Source organism: Bombus terrestris, chromosome 16, assembly GCF_910591885.1.
Source record: "Bombus terrestris chromosome 16, iyBomTerr1.2, whole genome shotgun sequence".
Classification (NCBI taxonomy): domain Eukaryota; kingdom Metazoa; phylum Arthropoda; class Insecta; order Hymenoptera; family Apidae; genus Bombus; species Bombus terrestris.
The window spans coordinates 4688200-4712576 of record NC_063284.1 but is presented as its reverse complement, the minus strand read 5'-3'; the positions used below and the strand labels follow the sequence as shown (position 1 = coordinate 4712576).

The 24377-nt window shown below is 33.7% G+C and overlaps 4 protein-coding genes and 1 long non-coding RNA gene across 21 annotated transcripts in view; 2 read left to right on the top strand and 3 right to left on the bottom strand.

Moving 5' to 3' along the window:
- LOC100651429 (basement membrane-specific heparan sulfate proteoglycan core protein) overlaps positions 1-8355 on the top strand; it is a 187652-nt gene extending 179297 nt beyond the window's left edge. For 14 of the 15 annotated variants that reach the window (XM_048413370.1, XM_048413373.1, XM_048413372.1 and 11 more), the window contains 15 exons: positions 177-453; positions 769-1029; positions 1373-1639; positions 1934-2122; positions 2606-2875; positions 3085-3236; positions 3322-3629; positions 3825-4291; positions 4379-4544; positions 5977-6370; positions 6449-6815; positions 6897-7098; positions 7211-7561; positions 7643-8049; positions 8134-8355. In XM_048413370.1, coding sequence (XP_048269327.1) covers positions 177-453; positions 769-1029; positions 1373-1639; positions 1934-2122; positions 2606-2875; positions 3085-3236; positions 3322-3629; positions 3825-4291; positions 4379-4544; positions 5977-6370; positions 6449-6815; positions 6897-7098; positions 7211-7561; positions 7643-7901 — 3930 coding nt within the window. In that variant the 3' untranslated portion in view covers positions 7902-8049; positions 8134-8355. Of the gene's footprint in view, positions 1-176; positions 454-768; positions 1030-1372; positions 1640-1933; positions 2123-2605; positions 2876-3084; positions 3237-3321; positions 3630-3824; positions 4292-4378; positions 4545-4803; positions 5774-5976; positions 6371-6448; positions 6816-6896; positions 7099-7210; positions 7562-7642; positions 8050-8133 lie in introns of those variants that run through there. The other variant, XM_048413385.1, reaches the window with a different exon arrangement.
- A 695-nt stretch (positions 8356-9050) lies between these two features.
- On the bottom strand, positions 9051-11203 carry LOC100643105 (protein-S-isoprenylcysteine O-methyltransferase). The gene is made up of 3 exons (XM_003402990.4): positions 10742-11203; positions 10172-10651; positions 9051-10098 (listed from the first exon to the last, which is right to left on the bottom strand). The coding sequence occupies exons 1-3, from the start codon at positions 10937-10939 to the stop codon at positions 9916-9918; spliced, it is 861 nt and encodes a 286-aa protein (XP_003403038.1). The 5' UTR covers positions 10940-11203; the 3' UTR covers positions 9051-9915.
- Positions 11204-12018: 815 nt separating this feature from the next.
- On the bottom strand, positions 12019-12671 carry LOC105666932. The gene is made up of 2 exons (XR_001099663.3): positions 12531-12671; positions 12019-12227 (listed from the first exon to the last, which is right to left on the bottom strand). It is a non-coding gene; the product is annotated as an uncharacterized LOC105666932 (long non-coding RNA).
- Positions 12672-12705: 34 nt separating this feature from the next.
- On the top strand, positions 12706-16198 carry LOC100644469 (coiled-coil domain-containing protein 50). Of its 2 annotated transcripts, XM_020868108.2 has the most exons (6): positions 12706-12830; positions 13557-13837; positions 13942-14004; positions 14079-14196; positions 14253-14433; positions 14509-16198. In XM_020868108.2, exons 2-6 carry the CDS (start codon positions 13780-13782, stop codon positions 15133-15135), a joined length of 1047 nt encoding a protein of 348 aa, XP_020723767.1. In that variant the 5' UTR covers positions 12706-12830; positions 13557-13779; the 3' UTR covers positions 15136-16198. The 2 variants fall into 2 exon arrangements, with proteins under 2 accessions (XP_020723767.1, XP_020723768.1); XM_020868109.2 differs by lacking the exon at positions 12706-12830 and having other exon boundaries at positions 14268-14433.
- LOC100645663 (protein ELYS) lies at positions 16125-24262 on the bottom strand. 2 transcript variants are annotated; one of them, XM_003403009.4, is made up of 6 exons: positions 23924-24262; positions 23401-23778; positions 23032-23320; positions 17596-22947; positions 17441-17516; positions 16125-17227 (listed from the first exon to the last, which is right to left on the bottom strand). In XM_003403009.4, the coding sequence occupies exons 1-6, from the start codon at positions 23951-23953 to the stop codon at positions 17053-17055; spliced, it is 6300 nt and encodes a 2099-aa protein (XP_003403057.1). In that variant the 5' UTR covers positions 23954-24262; the 3' UTR covers positions 16125-17052. The 2 variants fall into 2 exon arrangements, with proteins under 2 accessions (XP_003403057.1, XP_012174939.1); XM_012319549.3 differs by having other exon boundaries at positions 17445-17516.
- Positions 24263-24377: the final 115 nt, after the last annotated feature.

The window sequence follows — 24377 nt, the reverse complement described above, 5'->3', positions numbered from 1 at the left end:
TCTTATAATTGTCCTGTAATTTTACGTGTTCCTTATTATGGTATTTTTATGATAGCTCACAAAAATATTTAAACACTTACCACTTGAAATCGTTCATTCGTTAGAACACGTATCTGCTGTAACCATAGCTTAAGAATATGGTAAGTATTAATAAAACATTGAAATATTCGTTGTAGGACGGAAATGATAACGCTATACGAACGGACTACCTCAGAATCCCCGATGGCGGCAAGGTGGAAATGCGTTGCCATGTGCAGGATTCCGATGGACACAGAATTTATCTGGATTGGAGAAGGGCGGACGATAGACCTCTGCCAGCTGGTAATTCCGTTGACAATGGTGTACTGATCATCCCTGTCGTGGATAAAAGCGCTGCAGGAGAGTACGTTTGCACTGGGAGAGATCTAACTGGAAATGTTCTCTTCAGAGCCACATCTGTCCTTGAAGTATTATGTAAGATTTTCGATCGAGCTTTATCTTGCTTACATAATATGAGAACAGAAGTGGGCTAAGTCAAGTATTCAGCAAATTAAATAATTCTTTGTTTACCATAGACATGAGTATAAAGTACTCAATGCAACAATTAATCTCATTATTTTATGTGACATAATATCTCGATTTAATTTAGTTTAATTTTTTTAATTTAATTTAATGAATTCTCCTACTTTTGTATGATTGATTAAGTTTAGTCCACTTTTGTTTCCAATGCCTTATGTGCGAATTGAACAATCACAGAATTGAAAATTATTTGTTTATATATTGTTGCAGCCCCACCAAGGATTGTGTTAATCCCACCAAGGCAAACAGTCCGATCCGGAGAAAATCCATCAATCGAATGTCGTACCACTGGTGACGAACCAATGAACATAGAATGGGATGCCATAGGGCGTAGCTTACCTCATTCGGTAACACACCATCGTGGACTTCTCCAGTTCCATGGAATCACTTATTCTGACGCGGGAAAATATGTTTGTAAAGCTACCAATGAAGCAGGAACCGCTGAAGCTGTTGCTGAAGTTCTAGTGAATCGTACGTAATACCTGATCCTAATAGTTCTATAATAAAACTCCATTCATCAGACCTCATTTTTGAGACAAATAACGTAACCAGTGAGCATATAAGAGGAGTTCGTGCAATCAAACAGGACCGCATTTATACTTTTATATAACATAATACAGTTATAAGTTTTAAAGTTAAGTCATAAAATTTGGTCCCACAGGAGTGAGATCCTAGTTTGCGCTTAATGCACCTTCTGGCAAACGTGGCCTTGTAATCAAGCACTAATAAACCCTTCCACTGAGTTCAGATAAATAGAACTCTAATATATAATTATAAAATGAAATGTAATTCTGTTATAATCCATATATTTCAGAAAATCCTTACGAGAACACAGAAGTCAGACATCTCGAAAGAGACATGGTCACATATGTGGGACAACCTGTGCGTTTACGATGCATGGTCAGCGATAGAGCAACAATACACTGGTCCAGGGAAGGACTGCCATTACCACCTAATGCTAGAATCAAAGACGATTATTTGGACCTACCTAGAGTAAGACTGGAAGACAGTGGAAGGTACATCTGCCAGACCCAAACCTCTCATGGGGTTTCCAGTGATTATGTTAATTTAAATGTCTCACGTAAGTTGAAACCCATGGTTTCTATCACATCATGCATGGTGTTCTTCCTTCACTTTCATACTTTTCATCTTTCTCGATACAAATCAAGTAATATAATTAGACCACATACGATCAAAAAACTATGACTAGAAGGGTATGTATTGTACCTGATTGTACTAAATTGTTCCTGAGCATGAATCATTTTGGATTGAGTTCAATTCAGTTCAATTTGAGCAAAATTAATCATCAGCAAGTCATGATACAGATTCGGTGAACACAGTTTTTATTTATGGTTGTCGCGGTATTGTTTATTAGTACTTAATTTGCGTACGGATTGCACGCGTGTGAACCCAATGCAGTGCAGGGAAAGCAGTTGCGTCTGCAGCGTCCAAGGATGCTTTCTGTTGGATTACTATTGCAATGTGAATGCTATCTTCTATCCTGATAATCGCCACTACTTCAACAACAAACGGTGGATTCCCCACTATCTTCAACAACTAGGCGGTTTGTTTTGTTTCAACAAATTATGTTCCCGATTTGTGATGTCTATTGGACAGTTAATGCTTTTCTCCTTCTTTTGTTGAACAAGATTAACATTTTTTTACTGTTCCCCTCAAACTATCTTTACCCTAATAGAAAAAAATCAGGAACACAGTCTGACTGCGAAATTGTTAATAGATCTTCATCCTGTCACTACCTTACACTTTGTATCGTTGTGTTCATGGTACTAAAGGTTAAGAGAATTAGAAACTTTGCACAATGATCATAGAAAAGGATATTAACATCTTAGCAAGGTTATTAAATATCTTCCATATGTGTTCGTTATTCTGTAGAATAGCCTGCTCCTGATCCAAATGATATCCATTGTCATTTTAGATTTATCCTAAACTCAATGTCATAGGAAGCAGTAATGGAAAGGGGTTCACGTTCATACGTTTTAAAAATAACTTTAAATGCATTCTGCTAACTCTATTGTTTATATTTTAGCTACTACAATACCTGCTGTCAGTGTGGAAGTCTCTCAGGATCCAGTGAACATTGGGGATAACATTGACATACGTTGTGCATGCTCTGGAACTCATAATCCACGTTACTACTGGTCCAGACCGAACCATTCTAGTCTGCCACAAAATGCTCAAGTGCATGGAAACACTCTAAGATTGTCTAACGTGACTGTCAGTGACAGTGGACTGTACAGATGCACTGCAGACACTCCTGATGGTACTTTCGAGCAGGACTTCAATCTTGTTGTCCATGGTAAAGTTTCATACTTGATTATTCTATTATTCTATTTATTTCCCAGTATCCTAATCTTTATACTATATTTATTGATTATTCAAGTAATATAGTAAACTAATAAATTCTTTATTTCACATTTGTGCTTACAAAATTATGTTTCAATGTAAGTATACAATAAGTTCAAAACTCCAAAAATATACATCTTCAATTGAGGATTCTTTTATTAGGTGGAAATAACGATGCTCCAGCGATTGAAACCAAGCTTGCTCCTTATGGCTCCAGTCTAGAAATGGATTGTCGTCCTAGCATCGATCCACCACTGACGTTCTCCTGGAGCAAACTAGGAGGTATTTTGCAACCTGACGCTCAAGTGTTTGAGGTACGATAATCATAATATAAAAATCATAATTAAAAACGATAGCAGAAGACATTCTGACTTCATGTATTATCTTTTTCCCTCTTAGAGCAAATTGAAGCTAACCAACGTCAAGGCAGAGGATGCAGGCACGTACATCTGCACTGTGAACAACGACCATGAAAATATAGAAATACCGACTATGCTTGTCGTAACTGGAGTAGTTCCATACTTCAGTCAGGCACCTCAAAGTTTCATTGCTTTACCTCCACTAGCTGACTCATATCTGAAATTCAACATAGAGATTTCATTCAAGCCACAGAGCTATGATGGTATAATCCTGTACAATGATGAATCCAACCGTGGAAATGGAGACTTTATTATGTTGTCACTGGTTAGAGGCTACCCACAATTTAGGTAATTATCAATAACTAACTTAAAAATAACTTGAACACATCACTAATATGCAATTAAAGTGCAATAATGTATAAAAAGCGCATAATATGCAAAAATACATAACATATCTAGTTGTAATATTTTAAACGCGAAACAAATTTTTGTGTGGGTTCTGTTTCTTTAATTACATTTATAATAAGAATTTTCCTATGTTAGCTTTGATCTTGGTTCTGGACCAACTATGATTCGGGCAGAAAAGCCTGTAACACTTGGAGAGTGGCATACTATAAAACTCCAGCGTCACAGAAAGGAGGGAACCATGTTAGTCGATGGTGAAGGCCCTTACAAAGGTATCGCAGATGGCAGGAAACAAGGATTGGATATGAAATCATTATTGTTTGTGGGTGGAGTCCCCAGTAGAACCATAATTACCAAGTATGCGGAGATCAACAGTGGTTTCGTTGGCTGTATCAGTAGATTGGTAATTGGAGAAAAGGAAATTGACCTGATTGGTGATCAGACAGATAGCTTTGGGATCACTAACTGTGAAACTTGTGCTGAAAATCCTTGTAACAATGGTGGTGTATGTCAAGAAGCTGCTACAAAGAATGGATACATTTGTCTGTGTCGTGCTGACTACAGTGGCAAGCACTGTGACTATGTTGGCCAACCTTGTTATCCAGGTAAAAATATGTTTTAATTACTTTTTATTTTTTCATTTTTATCTTTTGTTTTTATATCTGTACAATTGTAATTGTCTGTAATTATAGGTGCATGTGGTGAAGGCGATTGCATAAACAAGGAAACGGGCTTCGAATGCTATTGTCCTTACGGAACAACCGGTGCTCGTTGCGAGAATACGATGAAGGTCTATGAACCAGCCTTCCATGACGATAAATCCTATATAGCACACGATACACCTAAAGCTCTTAGGCGGTAAGTATCTGGACAGTGCATGATGCATGATTAGAAAATTTAGCCCAATTTTTCTGCTGCATATGTCCCTTATTTTTTATATTTGTCAGTAAACAATTAGAAAGTTTCCACTTTAGAGTTTCATGTTAAATAATTTATTATATGTATGTTTAAATGTTAATCGATGGATACAAAGACTCTCTAAAGGATCCTCAGGCGCACTTTAACTTGCCCTTAATAAAAAGAAATCCCTGATCTTAATTGAAACAATGATTTTCAGGCCGAGAATGAACCCAACCAAAAGATACGATCGATTACGAGCACGCAACGCACAAGTTAGAAATCCACGATCAAGGCCACATCACCACAATAAGCTGCACCACACGAAACATTAGTCCTTTTTTTCACAACCAAACCCTTTTAATGCACATAATGATAAAAAAAGAAAAAAGAAACGAAGGAAAAGTCATTTATAACTATTAAATGTTTGTAGAGAACGAATCGATTCTTATGTAACTGCTATTTATAGTTAGTCAGCATATTATATATTATATGTGTATTATATATATTTTTTTTATGAGAATTTTATTTACAATTAGATTTTTTTTGTGTCTGCCTCATACGTGTCATAGATGATTATGTTGAAGCCTGTATAGTGAGTAGTTCCTTGGAATGAACCTCATGGTGCTGTAATATTAGAGTATCAATTAATATACTTACGTTATACTTTTCATATAACAACCTTTTACAGGTCCAAGTAATTATTTTCATAGCAACATTATTTCAGAAACAATTCTTGTCGATAGAGCTCTCTTTTTATTAAGATGCCATTCGATTCGTTGGATCTTGGACCATAAAGGGTTTTTGTACAGCTTCTTGAATAATACATTTTAACGCATTGTGTTAGTTATTTTAATTATTGTTTAAAGTAAACCATTAATAAGATCACTACCAAACAAGAAAGGCACTTTACAGTAGTATCAAGAGCTTATTATTGGCATTATTGTGTTGTGGCATTATGCGCGATTTGTGTACTAAGCACACACTCAACACATTCACACACACACTTAATATCAGGCACATCTTAAGATGTTTGTACTTATTTTGTGAGAACCTGTTTGATGTATGTGCCATAAGTGGTGTGTTTCTAGGGCCAGAATGACCGTTAATATGTATTTCGACGGGCTTCGAGTGATGCTATAAGTATAAATATATGTCTTGAGATGCAAATAAAAATTGATTTAACAGGATTTTTGTCATTTTGCTGATTACCTGCCTTCGTAGTAGTTTATGAACATCAAAGAGGTAAGTCACCTTCCAAAAGGAAAATTGTGTGTCCCTCCAATGTATTTTCTCCCATTAATTCTAATATTTTCTCCCACTAACAGGAACTAATTTCTACATCTAATGTTAAAACAGGACAGTGACTTTAATATTTCCAATGTTATTACAGATTGAAAGTAGCAATGAACTTCAATCCTCTGGACAATCAAGATGGCATACTGATGTATTGTGCTCAAAGTGAAGAGGGACTAGGAGACTTCGTTGCGTTGGTAGTCAAGGATGAACGTGTCGAGTTTCGATACGACATTGGTTCTGGCCTGGCGATCATTAGATCAAACCATGTTCTTCAACCTGGTGTATGGACGCATGTCTCCATCAACAGGGACTTCAAGGAGGGGAATTTGACTATAAATGGAGAACCTACAATAGGAGGCAAGTCTCCCGGGACTGCTCGCACCATGACGCTTAATACACTACTTTATATTGGAGGCGTTGATCGCAGAAGAATTATAGTGAACAGAAATGCCGGCGTAAATAGGACCTTTCGTGGTTGCATCAGTGATGTAAGCTCATCATAAACTTTTTTTCAGAAGATTCTTGGTAGAATTATCCAAATAAAACATATTCTATTATATTCTCAGCTTGGAGTGTCTTCGATGAATGTAGACATACTAAAGTCTGCCTTGGATTCAGTAAACATAGATGACTGCAATGTTCTACATCCTAATCAAACCAAGCTGACTACTGTAATCACTATTCCACCATCCACTACGACTCCCTATGATCCGTGTGCCTCCAATCCTTGCATTCATGGAATGTGTCAGAATACTGATTCGTACGATTATTCATGCACCTGTGAATACGGCTACGTGGGAAGAAACTGTGAGAACATTTTGAAGCAATGCGAACTGTTGCTTCCCTGTAGAAATGGAGGCACCTGTACAGACCTCCATGGGTCCTACAAATGCGATTGTCGCTTAGGCTACAATGGACAGAATTGTGAAAAATGTAAATATTTCAAAGAATCAATTTTAGTATTAAATACGAATATTTATTTTACAATCTTATCAATTTCTCTTTGATTTTCAGTGGCGGAGGTAACTTACGATGTTGCATTCAGAGGAGATGGTTGGTTAGAGTTAGATAAGTCTGTAATGACCCATGAAGAAGAACGTGAGGTGTTAGGTTTTGAAATTTCAACGAACAAGACCAAAGGACTGATCATGTGGCATGGGCAGACGCCAAATGATCTTAATCTTGATCACTACATGGCTCTTGCTGTGGTTGATGGGTAATTAACGTTTTTTTTAATTAAACACAATAATTTATGAATTCATTTGCGAGCAATAAGTATTCTATTCCAGTTTTTAGAATAAATATTTTATTTAATCTACTATTTTCAGTTATGTAGAGTATCAATACAACCTGGGTACAGGACCAGTAGTGATTCGTGTCACTGCACAGAAGGTAGATGATGGAGAACGACACAGAATAATCTTAAAGCGTCAGGGAAGTGATGGAAGTATAGAATTAAATGGAGAACACATGGAGAGCAGTGCTAGCTATGGAACACAGCAAGATTTGAATGCTAGAGGCAGCGTGTACTTAGGTGGAGTACCAGACTATGCTATGACTTATGGAAAATATCAAGAAGGATTTTCTGGTTGTATTTACACCATGGAGGTGCAAGATTCTGGGGCCATAGACATTGGAGAAAAATCTATAAGGGGAAAGAACGTTTCACCATGCACTAGGTAAATGAAAAAATAATTTTCTGTTAAGAAAACAACATGGAAACTGTATAAAATAGTCTGTTAATCTTTCATGCTGCTTAGAGCAAGATGGATACCCTCTTCCTTAGTATTTACCAACGCGGATACGGACATCTTCGACGCGTTTGTTCCTCCACCTCCTGTCAATATAATCCACCCTAAACCAGCGGCAAATTTGGCTGCGTACAGTATCAAAAATTACTCATTGTTAATCCTACTTCAAAATCTGCTCGCCTTCACCATGGATATCCGAGAGCAGAGCGTGCTTTTCACAGTATTATGCATAGACACTATAAACGCGATGAAATGTATATTGAGTTAAGTGTTGTTTAATTGGATTAGATCTTGTTTAAGTGAATACGTGTCCTTTCAACAATGATTTAATAATGAAGAAACACGTATTCTCTGGTAACTTATGGAATTAATCCATTTTGTAAATTGTTTAACGCTTCATTAACATTGGGGACAAGGTAAATTATTAACATTTTAACAAGCAAGGATTATTAATGTTTTAATTAATAATCTTTTTTCTCTTTATTCCTTTTTTTTTATAGTTATTTGGACGATAGACTTCCAACAAGAGGCGACCTTGGAAAGATATGGAAGTGGTTTATTTAAGTGAAGGGACAATTATATCATTCAGTTTGTAAAGCCTACCATGGCAAATGATATATGTATAAGCAGTTTTATATCTGTACGTGTACAGAATATGTTTCTGACAACATTTTATAACCGAATTAACTACATTTTATACAGTTCTTTGTTTTTATAAAGTACGATAGATTCTTTCCTTATATTAGCCAATCCTATTCCCTTTTTTATTTTTTTTTTTTTTTATCTGACAATGCTTTTTTTCCAATTGACTGCCATGTTCAAAGAATGAACGTTAAGGCGACTGCGAATGAATACAATAATATTATATTACGTCACGCATAAGTTTTCGCTGCCATTGTCTGAGTTGTTAACTTCCCTAAACTTCCTCTAATCTTTAGCTAAGCAAACACTAAAAATGGCTCCATTAATTCATAATTCTAGTTGTAACGTTACAACAAATTCTCTTTGAATTGAGAATGTTTATCTTCGACATATAGAAAAACATAAAAAATAAGTTGTATCACAAAGTAAAATTTTTATTCCAACATTTATCTGGACCAATGATAGGCCCTATTATTGATTGTTCTATGACTTCTATATAAATTTGTTTTCCTTTCTTTAAACTTCATTATGTGATACTAACAAAGGAAAGTTACTTACAAGTATTTGCATAGTTAAGATACGGTGCTAGTAAAATATGTTGCTAGTTCTAAGGAGATTTGTATTCAATGAAAATGCGACGGACGTGTGTAAATAATTATAATTAGTCTCTCAAACCTTAACGTTTTCTTACATTCTGTATAACCGCTATTTCTCAGAAGAAATATTGCATAAAAAAACGAATAGGTAAGGATTAAATGAAAGATTCGACAAAGGATACATTTACAGATTACTGTTATTTATTTATTCATGGATTATTACAACGATACATTGTCATTTATTTCCTTTTGTTAGTACATTTGCCTATTAAACTGTCAATTAACAAATGCAGATTCTCTCACATGGAAAGTAGTAACAATCATGGGCATTTTCTAGATTTGTATGACAAACAAAATACAATAATATAAATCTTGTGTGACTCAAGTCTAATGCACAACGATAATTCAATTATTTTTCATTTTTCTTTTTTCTACTTATAAATAATACTACATATTCTCTCAATAAAATTCTCATAATCTAAATTCATTCTTTGGTTTCACAATAATAAAAAATATATAGGCCATGAATCATCAAGGCAAGATCGATAATTAACATCAGTATATCAAAAAGCTTTGTCGATACTAAAATATTGTAAATGATTATGTACAGACTTAACAATATTGTAAGTACATTGCTGAAATCTCTAAAACTTTCTTATTATCCAACATCGAACGAATGCTTTCTGAATGTCAATGCAAGTGTTAGCTACAGCATTATATTTATTATTTTACATTTCGTATATATATATATATATATATATATATGTATGTATACACACACACACATATGTAATAAGCATAAATATAAAAAGGAAGTGTATAATCTACCAACTGAAAGTAACCATATAATGAAAGTGTAGTCTATTGTTATATAAATAATTCTTCAAAATGAAATGAGACAATAAATATAATTTTGTTAAGAAAACCTCCCTTAATTATTGCATTGTTGCTTGAAGTACAATAAAAACATAGTCAGTACAAATAATGTTAAGATTAAACTTGAGGAATTGATACAATTAGAGTGTTTCAAACACATACTGGCTGCTATAAATTCAGCTTGTAACCAGATATATATGGTAGTCCTGTACTAACTTTCTTCTGGTATTCTACGTAATCCTGCCCAAAGAAATTAAGCAGAGTAATCTCTTCAATTAAAATGCGGTCATGGAAGAACTTCCAAGATACTCCAGTGTATGCAAGGAAACAAACTGGATTCTGGAGTATTAGCTACAAAGACAAATATAAAACTTGTCTATGCTTCAGTGAAATATTATACATATTTAATATGAAAGATTATTACCTGCGTTCCTATAGACCAATAAAACCAGCCCACATAACTAGGATGCCTGCAAATTCTGTAAACTCCATACGTAATCAATTCGTGACTATCCATCTTTTCACTTTGCACAATATGATTAAAATTATGCTTGGCAGTAAACATTGCCAATTTCCTCAAAACTTCCCCGCAAATGCATAGTACAAGTCCAAAGTATGATATAAAAGAAGATTCTTTCATTGCAGAATAATAGTGCCTTTCTATAACAAATTCTATCCAGCTAGAACATGCTGCTACTCCATAAGCTATGCTATGATTTAGAATAAAACTGTCGATGGAAAGAGTAGAAGGATTTATCCAAGCTATGCTTAGGAATTCTGTGTAATGAAATATTGCCATTATAGTGATATACACTCCGAACATTTGCCATGAAGATGGTGCAACAAAGGACACAATAATCCCAATACCAAAGGCATATCCTAGGAGAATTGCCCTTACAGCAACCTGTTAAATGTAAGTATTCATAAAATAAATTGATGTCTTCATAATAATTCACATAAATGAATCGTTATAATAGTAATATATTCAAAATACCTGATAAGCAAAGTCGCGAAACGCAAGAAGTACAAGTATATTTAAGAATCCATATTGAAATAAATGCGTAAACCAAATGTTGTTAAAATATTCTTGAAAAACATTGAATTCTAACCTTAACAATACTTCTGGTAGAATTGCGATTAAACCAGCGGCGATAAAACAAAAGAAACTAAGCTTTCCATTGTAACACAGCATTTTATAAGATTTATGTAACTTTATCCTACTTAAATATGTAATTCACCATTTCTATCAAATATTAATTGCAGGTTAATTTTTAACCTCACTTTAACTATAGATCGCCAACAGAATTAAATCAAATAGCTTTCGACAAAGTTTGAAAAGTATTCTTTTAGAATGTAAAAATTTCACAAATTGCGTTCCTCCTTATTTTCTGCATTTAGAAACTAGTAATAAATGATATAAAAAATTTAACTTCATTTTTTGTAAATGAATATGTATTCACAAATATTAATATCATAGTTATTAATAAATAAAATATATTTTAGCCAAATTATAATAAATAAAATGAAGTAGATGTGAAACAATAGCATACATTTTTTAAATAATTTGAAGTACGTTTATTAACTATAAATTAATACGATTCAATTTTAATTTAATTTTATATAAATCATATTTTTAATTTTCTCTATTAAAATTAATATTTGTTTTTCTATATTACAAGAACTTCAATTTTACATCTTCAATAATCTACAATCAACAATCAATGCTACATTATTTAAATAATAATACATGTTCATTGTTATATTATTATATTATATTATTATTTATTGTATTATATTACATATTAGATTATAGTGCAAACAAATTATTATAAACAATCATCATATATGATTACTATCTGCATTAAATTGAATTTTACACTATTTAGAAATAATGAATAACAATTTATATATTTAGACGAACGTTTTTATTTATCAAAACCATTACCATATAAATAATAAGTTCTATAAACCACAAATTTAAAAAAAAGTTGTAAAGATGAAGTCAAAATATTACAAGTCAAAAATCAAAGCAATTCGCAAAAAATTTTCCCAACTTCTCGGTTTTGTATCAGGAGAACATAACATCATAGGAGGTGGCACAAGTTCGACAATTCTTGAAATATAACGTCATTTTTCGGAATGAAAATTTTACTGCTATTTTATTATTTCCTCGTACATTTATTCATGGAATTTAACTTCATTTTTAAGCGAAAATGTTTTCTCACTAGGAAAGGAAATTTTTTGACAGTTTTTAAATTAAAAACACACTGATTTCCTTGTATTTTTCGACTTATGAAATGTAATTCAAGCTATACAGGATGATATAAAGGTAATAATATTGTTATTTGTACAATAATGCAATATAATCTAACAAAATAATACAATTTCTCTTATTAATAGATGTAATAAATGAGTTTTCATTGTTCTTTGTATGAAGAATTATCATGGGTCACTTGAAATTTGAAGATGAAATTCTTTACCTGCAACAGAAGAAATAGGGATTAAATTATTTTCAGCATCAGTATCTTCTTATTGTAAAGTTACTTTCTTAGAAGTTAATTCATTTGTACAAATACTTGAATATATTATTCGTTTCCACATATAAGAACAGAACATTCGCTTGAAACTTGTTCATTTCCTAAATTTCTGTACGAGAACTGCTCGTTAAAATATCCATTAAAGATGTGCATTATTTAACGAATCAATCTTATGTTTTACATTTATTTCATGCAAAAAAATGTATGAAATTCATAATTAAATTCCCTGGATAGTGGAGCATCTACCTTAAATAATATTTACGTATAGTCTACTTCAGGATAATACGTCCCGCTCCGATTCACATCTTGCTCAGTGAATTCTTTTATTAACACGATTCAAATTATAGATAACGAAAGATATCATCGCAACGATTAGTTAGTTAGTACGCAGAATTTCTTTTTTTTTTTTTTTTGTAAGTAAAGGGAAATCTATCATCTTTCATTATGAGCGAATACAGAATTTATCCTTACAGATCGTACTATGTATTGAATTTTAGAGTGACATTAATACAGGAAACTCTACTATTCACTTCACTAACGTTCGACGTGAGTACGCTCGCCTTACTACTCTTACTACAAACACTACCACCACTACGCCATTACTACTACATAGCAATCTTAAATGAAGTAGTGATGAGTTTAACCTAACAGTTGCTCAGACAATTTCCTGCAAATATATTTTTAGACAACTATATGAAATAAACCGATATTTATTATTATATATTAATAACTTTTACAGAAATTGCAAAAAATACTAGTATGCTATTACAGAATTAAGAAAATTTAATTATATATACAGTTCTAGTAACGTTAAGTTTGGATATTTGACTACAACCTTATTTTAAGAAATAAGGACAACTTTTATAAATTTAATGTTTAATCCACTTAATAATGAAATTTTGCCAAAAAGATTAGTTATGTCTAGGTTGCGTTAAAATAACAAACTATTTTTAAGGTCAACAATTGTTTAAACAATAATTTTAAGTGATATTGTTTCTGTTTATTTAAATATGTTTAAAATGAACTGAAATCTGATCTCAACCTAATCTAATTTAATATAATCTTTCTGATAAAGTTTTAACACTAACTTGAAACTGAATAATATATTTTTATTTATTGTTATGAAATAAGAAGAAATTTAAAAATTGGATGCATTTTTAATAAAATAATTGCTAAGAAAATTGTTCACAATTCACGAGCAGTACCGTACCTATCACTTAGATTCAGTGAAGCTTAGTTTGAAAGTGTGTCGATATATATGTGTACTCACAGCTCGTACTACGTCTCCAATGTGCTTTACGGATATTCTTACTTACACCGTGAATGGAGAAATGCACATGTACGGTAGGAATAGCACAAATACAGGCCTCTATTCTATTCATTGCTATTCAAGATGGAGAAAAAACAACGTATGTTTTCCGTAAGGTGGTTGTAAACAAGAAAGTTGGTTGAAAAGTAGTATCTTATCCGTAAGGCAAGGATTAATCGATAAGAAATGGCGAAATCTGTCTTGAGCTCGGACACATTACCGAAGGCAGGCCGAGTAAACGAAGGTATGTTGCATTTTTTTCAACGCCTCCTGTCACTCATTGCAATTACATTACAATTACTCATTTGCCTGGCATTTCTAATAAGCAATCCTTCGACAATATTGTAGTGTGTCGTGAGTGGCTGGTGCACGAAGATGGAGCACTCGCTTACCGTCTACAAGACGAAGAAAGTAAGAATATTAGATTATTTGTAAAATATTGTTGATTTTATTGGCTATTATCTTTATTGTACTGTGCCTTATAGTTAGGGAACACTACACAAGCAACAAAGTTCGCAATGCACAAGTTAGAGAGGATTTACCAAGGGCTAAGGTTGAACAGGAGCTGGAAGAGCTTAGATATCAATCCTATATTCAACAGCAGTTAGTATTTGAACCTTTGATTGTACTGATTTGTTAAAGTTTATGTCGTATTGCAGTGTTTCTGATTTTAGAGAGGAAAGAGATGCTCTTGTTGCAAAACAGATTGCATTGTCCCTAGAACGAGAGGAGAGACAGAAAGAAAGAGAATTGCAAGAGCAAATGAGACTGCAATTGAGACTGGATGATGAAGCTGCACAGCTTGAGCTCGAACGACACATTCAAGAAGAAAAAGATGAGGTATTTAAAAAAATATTCTAACAATGCATCTATAGTATTCATTATCATAATTTAATTTTTATCTGTTAAATAAAGGAATTAGCAAGAAAGCTGCAGCAGGAAGAAGAAGAAAATGCTATAGATAATCATGATGGTCCTGTTAATGAACAACTACTGCTAGATCAAAAAATTGCGATGGAAGCACAGGATGCGGAACTTGCGCGAATGCTTCAGGAAAAGGAGCGAGCAAAAATAAGGAAAGCAAGACAAAGAGCAAAGCAGAGAAAACTAGAACGGCAGCAACTTCAAGAATTAGAGGAGCAGAATCTTACAGAGAAGCCTCAACGACCTGATAGATTAGAATTGAAAGGCGCTCAAGGCAAAACTAGAGTACAACCAACTTTAAATTATCCACAATATCCTGATCCTGAAGAAATACAAACGTTAGATGAGTCTGTTGAAAATATAAGAGAAGTCCAAAACGTAGCTGCAATTATTGATCCTACATACAATGGAAGTATGCACAGAAACACTTCAAGTAGCTCAAGTAGCACAGTAAGTCCTACATATGCATTGCCTACACCTCCACAGGAGCTTATGAACGATGATGCTCCGTGTTATATGCCTATACAAGGACAACGAAGAAATCAAATGCAATCCCCGTCCCAAGCTCATGAAGAAAAGCATAAACGTCGTGTAAAAGATGGTTGTAAACAGCAGTAAAAATAGTTTACTAAGTTTCTCTTTATTTTTCGATAGAACATTTTCGATGCCATGAAGAAACGATATAAGTTACTTATCGTAAGTTACGTGTAGAAGCTCACATCATATACATAGCTAACTTAAAAATCAATATAGAAATAGAATTAAATTTTTATCTTCCATTTACGAAAAGATATATTTAACGAAAGCAATATAGAGATAAATGTGCCTTTTGAAAGAGTACGGTGTAAGGAAGTCAACGAATATCGAAAACTGATTAGCATTTAATAACCAGTTACACCGTCCTGAATCTTACATCTGCCTTTATCCATGTACATTTATATCGAACTTGAGAATAATATATTATATAACAATATCAAAGAGATTTTTATGCAAAAAAAAAAATGAATAAATAAAAGCAGTGAAGTAGACAATCATACTAAGATTAAAAAGAGAAGATTCAGCTATTATATTTAATTGTATCAAATAAGAAAACAATGATGTACAAATATCGACCATTTAGACTGAATATCAAATGATCTACTTGAAACAGATTTTAATCGAATTACATAAATATTGCTCTCTAAATTTAACATAGATTTAACATATGCATAAATTTTCCTTGCTTCCTTCTTAAAGCAATGTGTCTTTTTTTTAATTATTTAAGACGCCTAACCAAGAATATATATGTATTTACTGCCAAAGAGGACATTCATAACGTTCATTTTGTACCAGACAAAGTTTAGTATTAGCAACACGAGAATTTCGTCTTTTTTGAAAAATATTTGAATCTGCGAATGAGTACTATAAAACAAATGTTTGATAAATTAAATGATTTTGTAAGCTTTACTTTAGGAAATGTAAGTTGAATGATCGTGTTACAATTTTTACTAATCTATTATAATGTAGATGCGGCACAATTGTAGTATTATTATTTAATGTCGCTTCAATATTTAAGTTATAGGTACTTATTTATGGTGATTGGAAATTTATTCGATAGCAATAATATGTATTAATTCTTTTTTACATTTATTGTATGAATACAGCTATACATGGGTATATTAATAAATTATTTACAAAGTTATGGTACACATTTTCATCAAAAACCACCATATAAATATACGTTATGACAATAATTCATTCCATGAACTTATTGCATTAAAAAAAAATAATCAATTTAATGTAACAAATATATTTGCCAAATAAGTATATAAAAGTAAGGAATCTTATGATTTACAGAGATAGAGAGAGAGAGTTATTTAGTTTTTATAATACATTTCCGAAGTTCCTTGCTGGTTTAATATTCAGAAGATACAGATCAACGAAAATTTCTTTCTATACACCTGTTCACACGCTTTGGAAACTTAATGATACTAATTAAGAAAAAAAAACAAATTATTTCATAAGCATGAAAATACTAATTAAATTGATTAAATAAATTTATAGATTATATAAAATAGTCTTCTAAATAAACCATGTTAATTTTAAAAAATATACACCTCGCAAAGTACCATATTAACATATGTTCCAAGCGTTATGCATCAGATGGGATTACTCATTGATAAAATATAGCTATAACTTTCATTATACTGAATATTATCAAATCGATAGCAAAAGACTGTCCTCTTTTTCTCTGCTTTGTATTTTAGAAACGAATCTTGCTCTATGATAAACTTTGCATCATTATGATGTAACAAAAGTTTCATTTCACATGGTCCCACATATCATAATCTCTAATCCATCTTTTTTTCTCTCTATGCAATTAAGTCATTCGAAAAACAACTGCATTTTTTTACATATTATCCACTGTACATGGTTGTCGAAAGAAAGCACTGTATATGATCTATCATAGATTATAGATTGTAAATCATTTAAAATTGGATAACTGAATATACGATTGTGCAAAAAAAGGTTTTAAAAAATTTCGTAAAATTATATTTAGTTTGTTGTACTCTTTGATTTCACGGGTAGTACAAACTTCGTTCTACAGCGGCGTATATGATAACAGTTCGGCTTTTTCACTTCTGCAGTTTTCTGTATATTATTCTGTGTCTCTTCCTCATTCTCTTCCTCCCCCTCATCTTCGCTCAAAATCGGAATGAAATTATTCAATCTGTATAAAAAATAAAAAAATTTTAATACTGATTCTGTGCTTTTAGAAGGTAATAAAGAAGCATATAAAGTATAAGTTCTTAGCTGCTATTAGAAGCATGAGTGAATAAGCTGCAGAGCATTGAGTGTGTAGAAGCGTGTGTAGGAAAGAGAGAAGTAAGCTCATAACAGATTCTAGAAAAGAAATAAATTAATTTAATTGAAAAGTAACCACCTACGATGATCAGAAGCCATAGTTTTCGATCTGGTATGTGGCGGTGAAAACATATATTTTGGAACTTCTCCAATAGCTGCAAATAAAATTTAAAACAATTCTCTTAATAAGTTTTCTCGATGAATAAATATTAATTAAATATTGCTAGAATGTACCTTTTTGATCCAATGGTTGATCATTCGTCTTCTCTGGCTGTGAAAAAGAAAACTGATTAGCTGCCTTATCCTTGATATTTTGTTTTGTTGATTGCTTTGTTCCTCTTCTTGGTTTTGGTGTCGCTTCGTTCGCTTCTCGAGTAGAGGTTTCAGAAACAACACGTTTCCTCTTCTTAGAAACTTTCTTAGAATCGTCTATTGGACTTATGGTTTCTGTCCCTTCTTCCTCCATTATTGTCTCTTCAAAGATTTCCTTGCTACGGGCACTTCTGGTTTTCCTCCTTGTCTCTACTTGAGATAATTCCACGCTTGCTGCTCTTCTCAATCGAGGATTCCGTGAAGCCTCTCGCCTCTTGTTCGTAGTAGAGACTCTTTCTTTTAATGGTACGCTTAGAATTTCTTCAAGCTCTTCCGGTATTGATTGTATTGAGGATCTACGACTACGTGTGTTTGCAGCCGGTTTGCTTACTACCTGTTCTACCAAATATTGTTCTTTTATGGATTCTGATGATGGTCCAAGCTCCTTTGAGACAATTTCCTTAGCTACGCTACTAGACCTTCGAGTTGTTCTTACCACGTTGACTGGCTCTTTAGGTACAGAACTACCTCGTCTCCTTGATGACTTAACAATACTAGGCTCTTCCTCATCCTGTTCACTTGTTTGAGATTCCCTTCTTGATCGAATTGAAATTGTACTCGATTTATTTGCTCCTCCTGAGGATTGTTTGGTATTTGAGCTCTTAGTTTCTGTTTGAACTTTTTTCTCACTACTTTCTGGTAGCTCCTTTTGTATTGAGGCAGAACGTCTTAAACTCCTTCTCACTGGAACTTTAGCTTCCTCACTCTCTGCCTCTATGGAAATATCCTTGGCAACAGAAGATGCCCTCTTGCCCCTGATTTTCCTTGGCGACGAAATCCCAGATGATGCATCTGATCCAGAAGAGGCTATCTGCTTCACGCTTTCATCTGCAGGTACTACAGAAGCAATTAATACTTCTTTCACCAACGAACTCGCTCGTCTCGACCGTGGCGTCTTTGCAAGAACCTTGCAAGGTGAATTTAAAGGAGACATATTAGTTTCTTTCGATATGGATGAAGCTCGACGTGATCTGGTCATTCTAGGTGTGATTTCTAGGGATTCAGAGTCTAAATTAGAAGTATTAACAATGTCCTTTGGTTCTATATGAACTGGTGAACCTCGAACTGAGTTCCTCCTAGTTCTTTTGTAATTAGAATTATTGTTATCAAGTCGAATCGACTTGTCCTTTGTCTCCTGTTCCTCTGCAATTTCTTCCTTCTTCTGGGAAAACCTGGATTGGTCACGTATATTTTCTTCTTTATCCAGATGTGCAGTATTTCTTTGAAGATTATCTAATACTTCTATGCTGGAATCAGATTCATCATCTGTGATATTTGAAGCGTCAAAGATGTTGTCTGTATTCATTGGTACCGTTTTTGAATCTTGTTTTTCTTTACTCTCCGGTTCATCAAGAACTAAGAATACCTCATCGCTACCATTTGAGGATTCATCATCAGTGATGTCGAATAGTAGACCATTTTTAGAACTAACGTGTTTTTCAACATCGTGTTCAAATTCTTTTGGTAATTTTTCATGAAATGATCGACGGTGTTTTTCTGTGTTCTCTAAACAACTTACATTATTCTTAGAAAGACTTTTATATTCCTCTTCATCTCCTTCATGATCTTCATTAATATTTTCCAAAACTTTAGAGCTCGAAACATCTCTATTTATACATACACCTTTCACATCTTCCTTTAATTTTTTACTGTTACGTAGTTCTAAATGATTTGATTGATCTATATTTTTCGAGGTCTTCTCTCTATTTTTATAAAATGCTTCTGGAACAATGTCCTCTTCGACTTCTGTGTTAATTGATTCCTTCGAACTGTGTCGCGATTTTTCAGGGCTAGAACTCTTTGCCATAGGTGTTGAGGCCATAAGAGAATTATGATTAGTATTTTCTTGTTTAGGAATTTTCAAGGAACGCTGAAGGTCACTCTTATCGGACCTTCTTGAAGGAACTTCTATCTCAAAGCTACTATCTGGAGAGAGAACCGCGGGGGAATAACTGGAGGAAGATAACGTAGATAATCTTTTGGATACCTGCGGCGTGTTCGTTAATGAGCGATTCAACATATTGACTGAAGGAACGCTCAAACGAGAATTTGCGGAATTTTTTGTCTTTGAACAATTGGACGAAGACTCATTTATGGATTCTGTAGACGTTTGTAAGTAAGTTCTTCTAAGACTTGGTCTAGGTCGAGCTGTATATACATTTTTGCAAGTATAACTACTATCTGATAAAACTGGACTATCAATCAGACACTTTTCACTTGTCGCTGGACTCACGAACACTTCATCGTTTTGATCAGATGTATTAAGTTTAGAAAATTCTTCTTCTCTGCTGACTTCACCATGAGAACAGCTGTTCTTTGACTGATTAATATTGAATCGTATCTGTCTATTAATTTTACGCTCCCTATCCGACACTGGACTACCTGTGATTTCATCCTGTAGGCTAGCAGCAATTGGAGACGTCGAAGATCTTATAAGCTGCCGAATTTTTAAAATAGAATGCGGAGTTTCAATCGGAATATCCCTATTGGTGGATATTTTCCGTTTTACCAATGGGGTACTAAATGCAGCACTCAAAGCTGCTTCACTATCATCCAGCAACTTCCTACGTTTTGTTCTTTCTGGTGTTCTCATACCACCGTTCTCTTCATCATGCATAACCTGTTCCAAAGTGCGTTTGTTATTCATTTGTACCATTTTGGGAGACATTACACAATTTATATTGATCCTGTCATTAAATGACTTTAACGCGGCGCAAGGGGCAGTGACGAAGGGAACTACAGACTTTTCTGTTCTAACATAGGTTTCCTTTGCCTTCCTGATAACTGTTTCATAAATATTTGCAGTTTTCTGAAAACTTTTGTTGTGGGTCATAGGTCTGGGATATCTGGACTCTAAATCTGTATCTAGATTACTTTTACCCATATTCATGGAAAACCGCTTCACTACATTAGGTAAAGTTGCATTGTAGGCATTTAACATATCAAAGTGCATGTTCTTTGAAGCAACAGAACTGGACCAAGTAGTAATGTTTCCACTATTGGCTTCCATGTAACGACAACGTTGCAAGTAATACAATAATTTTATGTCTTCAGACTTGGAATCCTCCAGAAACTTGACAAACATTTCCTCTTCTTCAGTATCCAAGGCCAAATGTAAAATATCACCGAGTTTATTGTAATTCTTGCAGGATTGAAAGAAACACATTAGTAGCTGTGTATAATGTGACTGCAGTCTATGATGAAAAGCAGATTGAACCAAACCATGCTCCACTGATAAACTTATTAATGTGCTTTGTTCTTGAAAGGATGACAAAGGAGGTTTCTTTATGCGCAGATACATTAAAGCTAACTTGTGCTGACTGTTCCTTATCAGTGTTTTTAGCACAAGTTTATGATGCCAGTCTTTGACATCAGAATCACTGACTAATTGACCAGTCATCATGTCCAAGAAACCTTGGTAATCCTCATGATCTAGAAGCCAGAATGCTTGGGTAAGTTTTATGAGGCTTGGACTCATCTTGAAAGATGAAGGATATTTGATCAATTGATCAACTCCAGGATAGGAACCCTGTAACAGCATAGCTAAATCCATTAGAAGGTATATAGTGATCTGATGTTTACATTCTATCTCATTTGACTCTGTCTGATCGCAATCAGTCAAGTAACTCCTCAGTAACGACTGCAAAGAGGGTGGAGGATAATAGCCATTGGTATTCGCTTCTCCAGCTTCTCTTTCCCACTGTAAATTCAAGGCAGGACACTCTCGAGCTATCAATTCATCTATGAAAAGCACCTCTTCACTGCCTTCTTTTGCATTATTGTCTTTAATCGATTCTCGTTTTTCTTTGTACAGAGAAAACAATTTTTCGAATGGATATGGAATTTTCAGAGCAAGAGACATTGGTAAAGGACCTTCCTCTAGACATTCTGATTCGGGTAACAAACCCACGTCGTAAAACCATAATAATACTTGGAAGTACATAGATACTCGCTTTAGTGCTCTTCGTTGCTTGATTAAACTGCTTGTTTCAAAAGGTAACTTAGCTACTACATTAGATAAACATTCCAATTGTTGGTAACAAAATCTCAATGTTTTTACTTCTGATTCGCCTATGTTATTACCTGACTGATCAAATAGAGGAATACATAGACGATCAGCAATCATTTTTATGGAAGACGCGCGCTGTATTCCCCACTTTAAGAAACTTGGATACATGTAGGCGGCACTTCCATCTGACCATTCTTTGGCACACTTGATCAAGAAAGTCGCCCAACGTTGCTCCAGACAAAGCGATAATAACATATCCCTTTGAGCGTTATGATCGCTAGAAAATGAAATTTCTGTATTGAACGGTGTCAAACCAACGGAGAGACACTTGTGAAACATTTCAGAAGGTTGCGTTAGCATAATAGGCCCTGCAAGAGCAATTTCACGAAGTAATTCAGCTTGGACTCCTCTAGTATACCAAAATGTTAATTTTGACAAACTTAGCTCTATCCATTCAAAGAACAAAGAATTTGGGTAAAATAATTCTTCTGATGAGTTTAAACTATTATTAGGAAATTCTTGTAAGGTGTGAGGAATATAGGCACAACTTATTATCTCTTTGCCAGTTATGTCGCAGGCCCTGTGATTTGTATTATAACAGGACAATATGCTATTTGGATTCTTGCATTCACTGAGGGTTTGAGGCATTTGTTCCTTGTACCATTGATTCAAATCGAATAATAAAGTTCTATTAGTAGTTGAAATTAGAAGCAAACTGTCTTCACCTTTCCTATATTCTGACTCTGTTTGGTCCAGATTAGTTCCTCTTTCGAACGTAGACAAACTAACCACTCTATCTTTTGGGTCTAATTCAATTTCGAATTTAAGGCTAGGCTCTCCTTCCAGATTAAAATATAAATTAGTTCCTCTGTCACAGTATTTTCGCTGGAACAATAAGGCAAACATTCTCAAGATAGGAGGCATCTTAAACGAATCGTCTTGGAAAACAACCCACAAATAGTAGAAAGGTCTAGGATCATCTGTTGGTTCTAATAATGCTAAATGTGTTATTATCATGGTTTCATCCAAGGGTACGCTAATCCATCCCACAGAACCATCATTCTGCCATATTATCACTCTGCCTAGACATCCTGATATTAAACAACCAATTTTCATTGAGCTAATTATAGTATTTGTTAATTTTTCGTCTAGAAAAGAATTCAATTCAAAATTTTCTCTATTAAAACCAATGTGCTTTTCTATACCTACAAATGTAAAAAATGTAATCATGTATATTAAAGTAGGATAAAGAAACAACAAAAACAGAGTATTGTTTATGTTATACATACGTTGAGTTAGCAAATTACAAGTCATGTGTTTGCTACTGTTTCTATGAAAGGAGTCTTTAGTTGTTAAGAATTGTATTTCAGCTGGAGAAATTTCATCCATTGTAACAGATAAATCAGGAACCTCCCAAGTAGATCTCTGAAGATCAATCATGAGATGATGAAGATTGCGTAATACTACACAAGCTATACCATCCATTTGCATAAGAATATTGTCTGGTCTTCTGTCATTAAATCCTTCCCAATCTGTTGCGCCAGATACAATACAAACTTGTTCTACACCAGCTGGCATCTGTACATAATATATTATATCACGAACATTTCATTCTAAATACCACATAATTTAGAAACTTATCATATTTCAATACCTACTTTAATAGCTCTTAAAACACGAGAGGAAGTACAATCAAAGATACACAATAAACCCACAGAATCTTTAATTCTAGTTGCTTCATTGTCCAAACCAACAAGGAGTAATGGTAGTTCCCCACACTGAGCAGGAAATTGACAAACACAAGTGATTTTCCCTCGGAAGGTCCACGAACTGGTACTTTCACCAGTTTTTGTATTAAGAACTACTAAATGGCAACCATAACTTAGCCAAGCATACGTGGCATCATTTAGAAAACCTCCATAAATACCATCAAGACCATTACATATTTGCGAACCATTTGATGGTCCACTGTCATCGCCTTTTACATTATTTAAACATTTTGTTATAGAGTGCTGAATATCTACAACACTGCGTATCTACACAAAAATAATATTGTTATTAGATTAAGAGTGATATTGCCTTTTATAATATACAAATAAATATTACAATAACCAAGTAAATATTTTCATAGCATATTTTTAAGAAAATAAAATAAGAAACTCCATTGACATTGTGAATTACCTCACAGCTAACTTCCCCTAGTTCTTTCATATTTTACACAGGATATTAAAATATATGAGATAAAAAATCATTTATAAACTTTCCCACTAAGGTCACCATAAGGTTATGCTGCCGCCAAATTTCAATAATCCTGTTGTGTATTTCCAATGGCAATTGGCACAAGTTTGGATAGCGTACATTCAAAGTATTATCTGACAGAGTATCCGGAAAACGGCGTAATTTAGAAACATACAGAACAAAATGAATATATTACATTTAAATTCGTTTCATCACTCGTGCATTCATTTTAAAACTGTAACTATACAACTGCGAAGTACGTTAAAAAGTATTGCCAATTGCATGCTTTGCTAATAGCATTTGAATTCTCATAATTACTATATAGTTCTAAATTTAATCAGGTGCATAAGTATGAAAACGTACGATTTTCGAAAATTTCATGGATTATTATTTAAAA

What these genes read in the sequence shown, in the direction of transcription:
- LOC100645663 (XM_003403009.4), bottom strand. Translation starts at nt 23,953, where the DNA reads ATGAAAGAACTAGGGGAAGTTAGCTGTGAG. An exon ending in TAGGGGAAGTTAGCTGTGAG is followed by an intron (nt 23,779 to 23,923) that starts GTAATTCACAAT and finishes ATTTTTGTGTAG; the next exon opens with ATACGCAGTGTTGTAGATAT. An exon ending in TCAACCATTGGATCAAAAAG is followed by an intron (nt 17,517 to 17,595) that starts GTACATTCTAGC and finishes TTTTATTTGCAG; the next exon opens with CTATTGGAGAAGTTCCAAAA.
- LOC100643105 (XM_003402990.4), bottom strand. Translation starts at nt 10,939, where the DNA reads ATGCTGTGTTACAATGGAAAGCTTAGTTTCTTTTGTTTTATCGCCGCT. An exon ending in TTCGCGACTTTGCTTATCAG is followed by an intron (nt 10,652 to 10,741) that starts GTATTTTGAATA and finishes TACATTTAACAG; the next exon opens with GTTGCTGTAAGGGCAATTCT. An exon ending in ATTGGTCTATAGGAACGCAG is followed by an intron (nt 10,099 to 10,171) that starts GTAATAATCTTT and finishes TTGTCTTTGTAG; the next exon opens with CTAATACTCCAGAATCCAGT.
- LOC100644469 (XM_020868108.2), top strand. Translation starts at nt 13,780, where the DNA reads ATGGCGAAATCTGTCTTGAGCTCGGACACATTACCGAAGGCAGGCCGA. An exon ending in CCGTCTACAAGACGAAGAAA is followed by an intron (nt 14,005 to 14,078) that starts GTAAGAATATTA and finishes TGTGCCTTATAG; the next exon opens with TTAGGGAACACTACACAAGC. An exon ending in TTCAAGAAGAAAAAGATGAG is followed by an intron (nt 14,434 to 14,508) that starts GTATTTAAAAAA and finishes TGTTAAATAAAG; the next exon opens with GAATTAGCAAGAAAGCTGCA.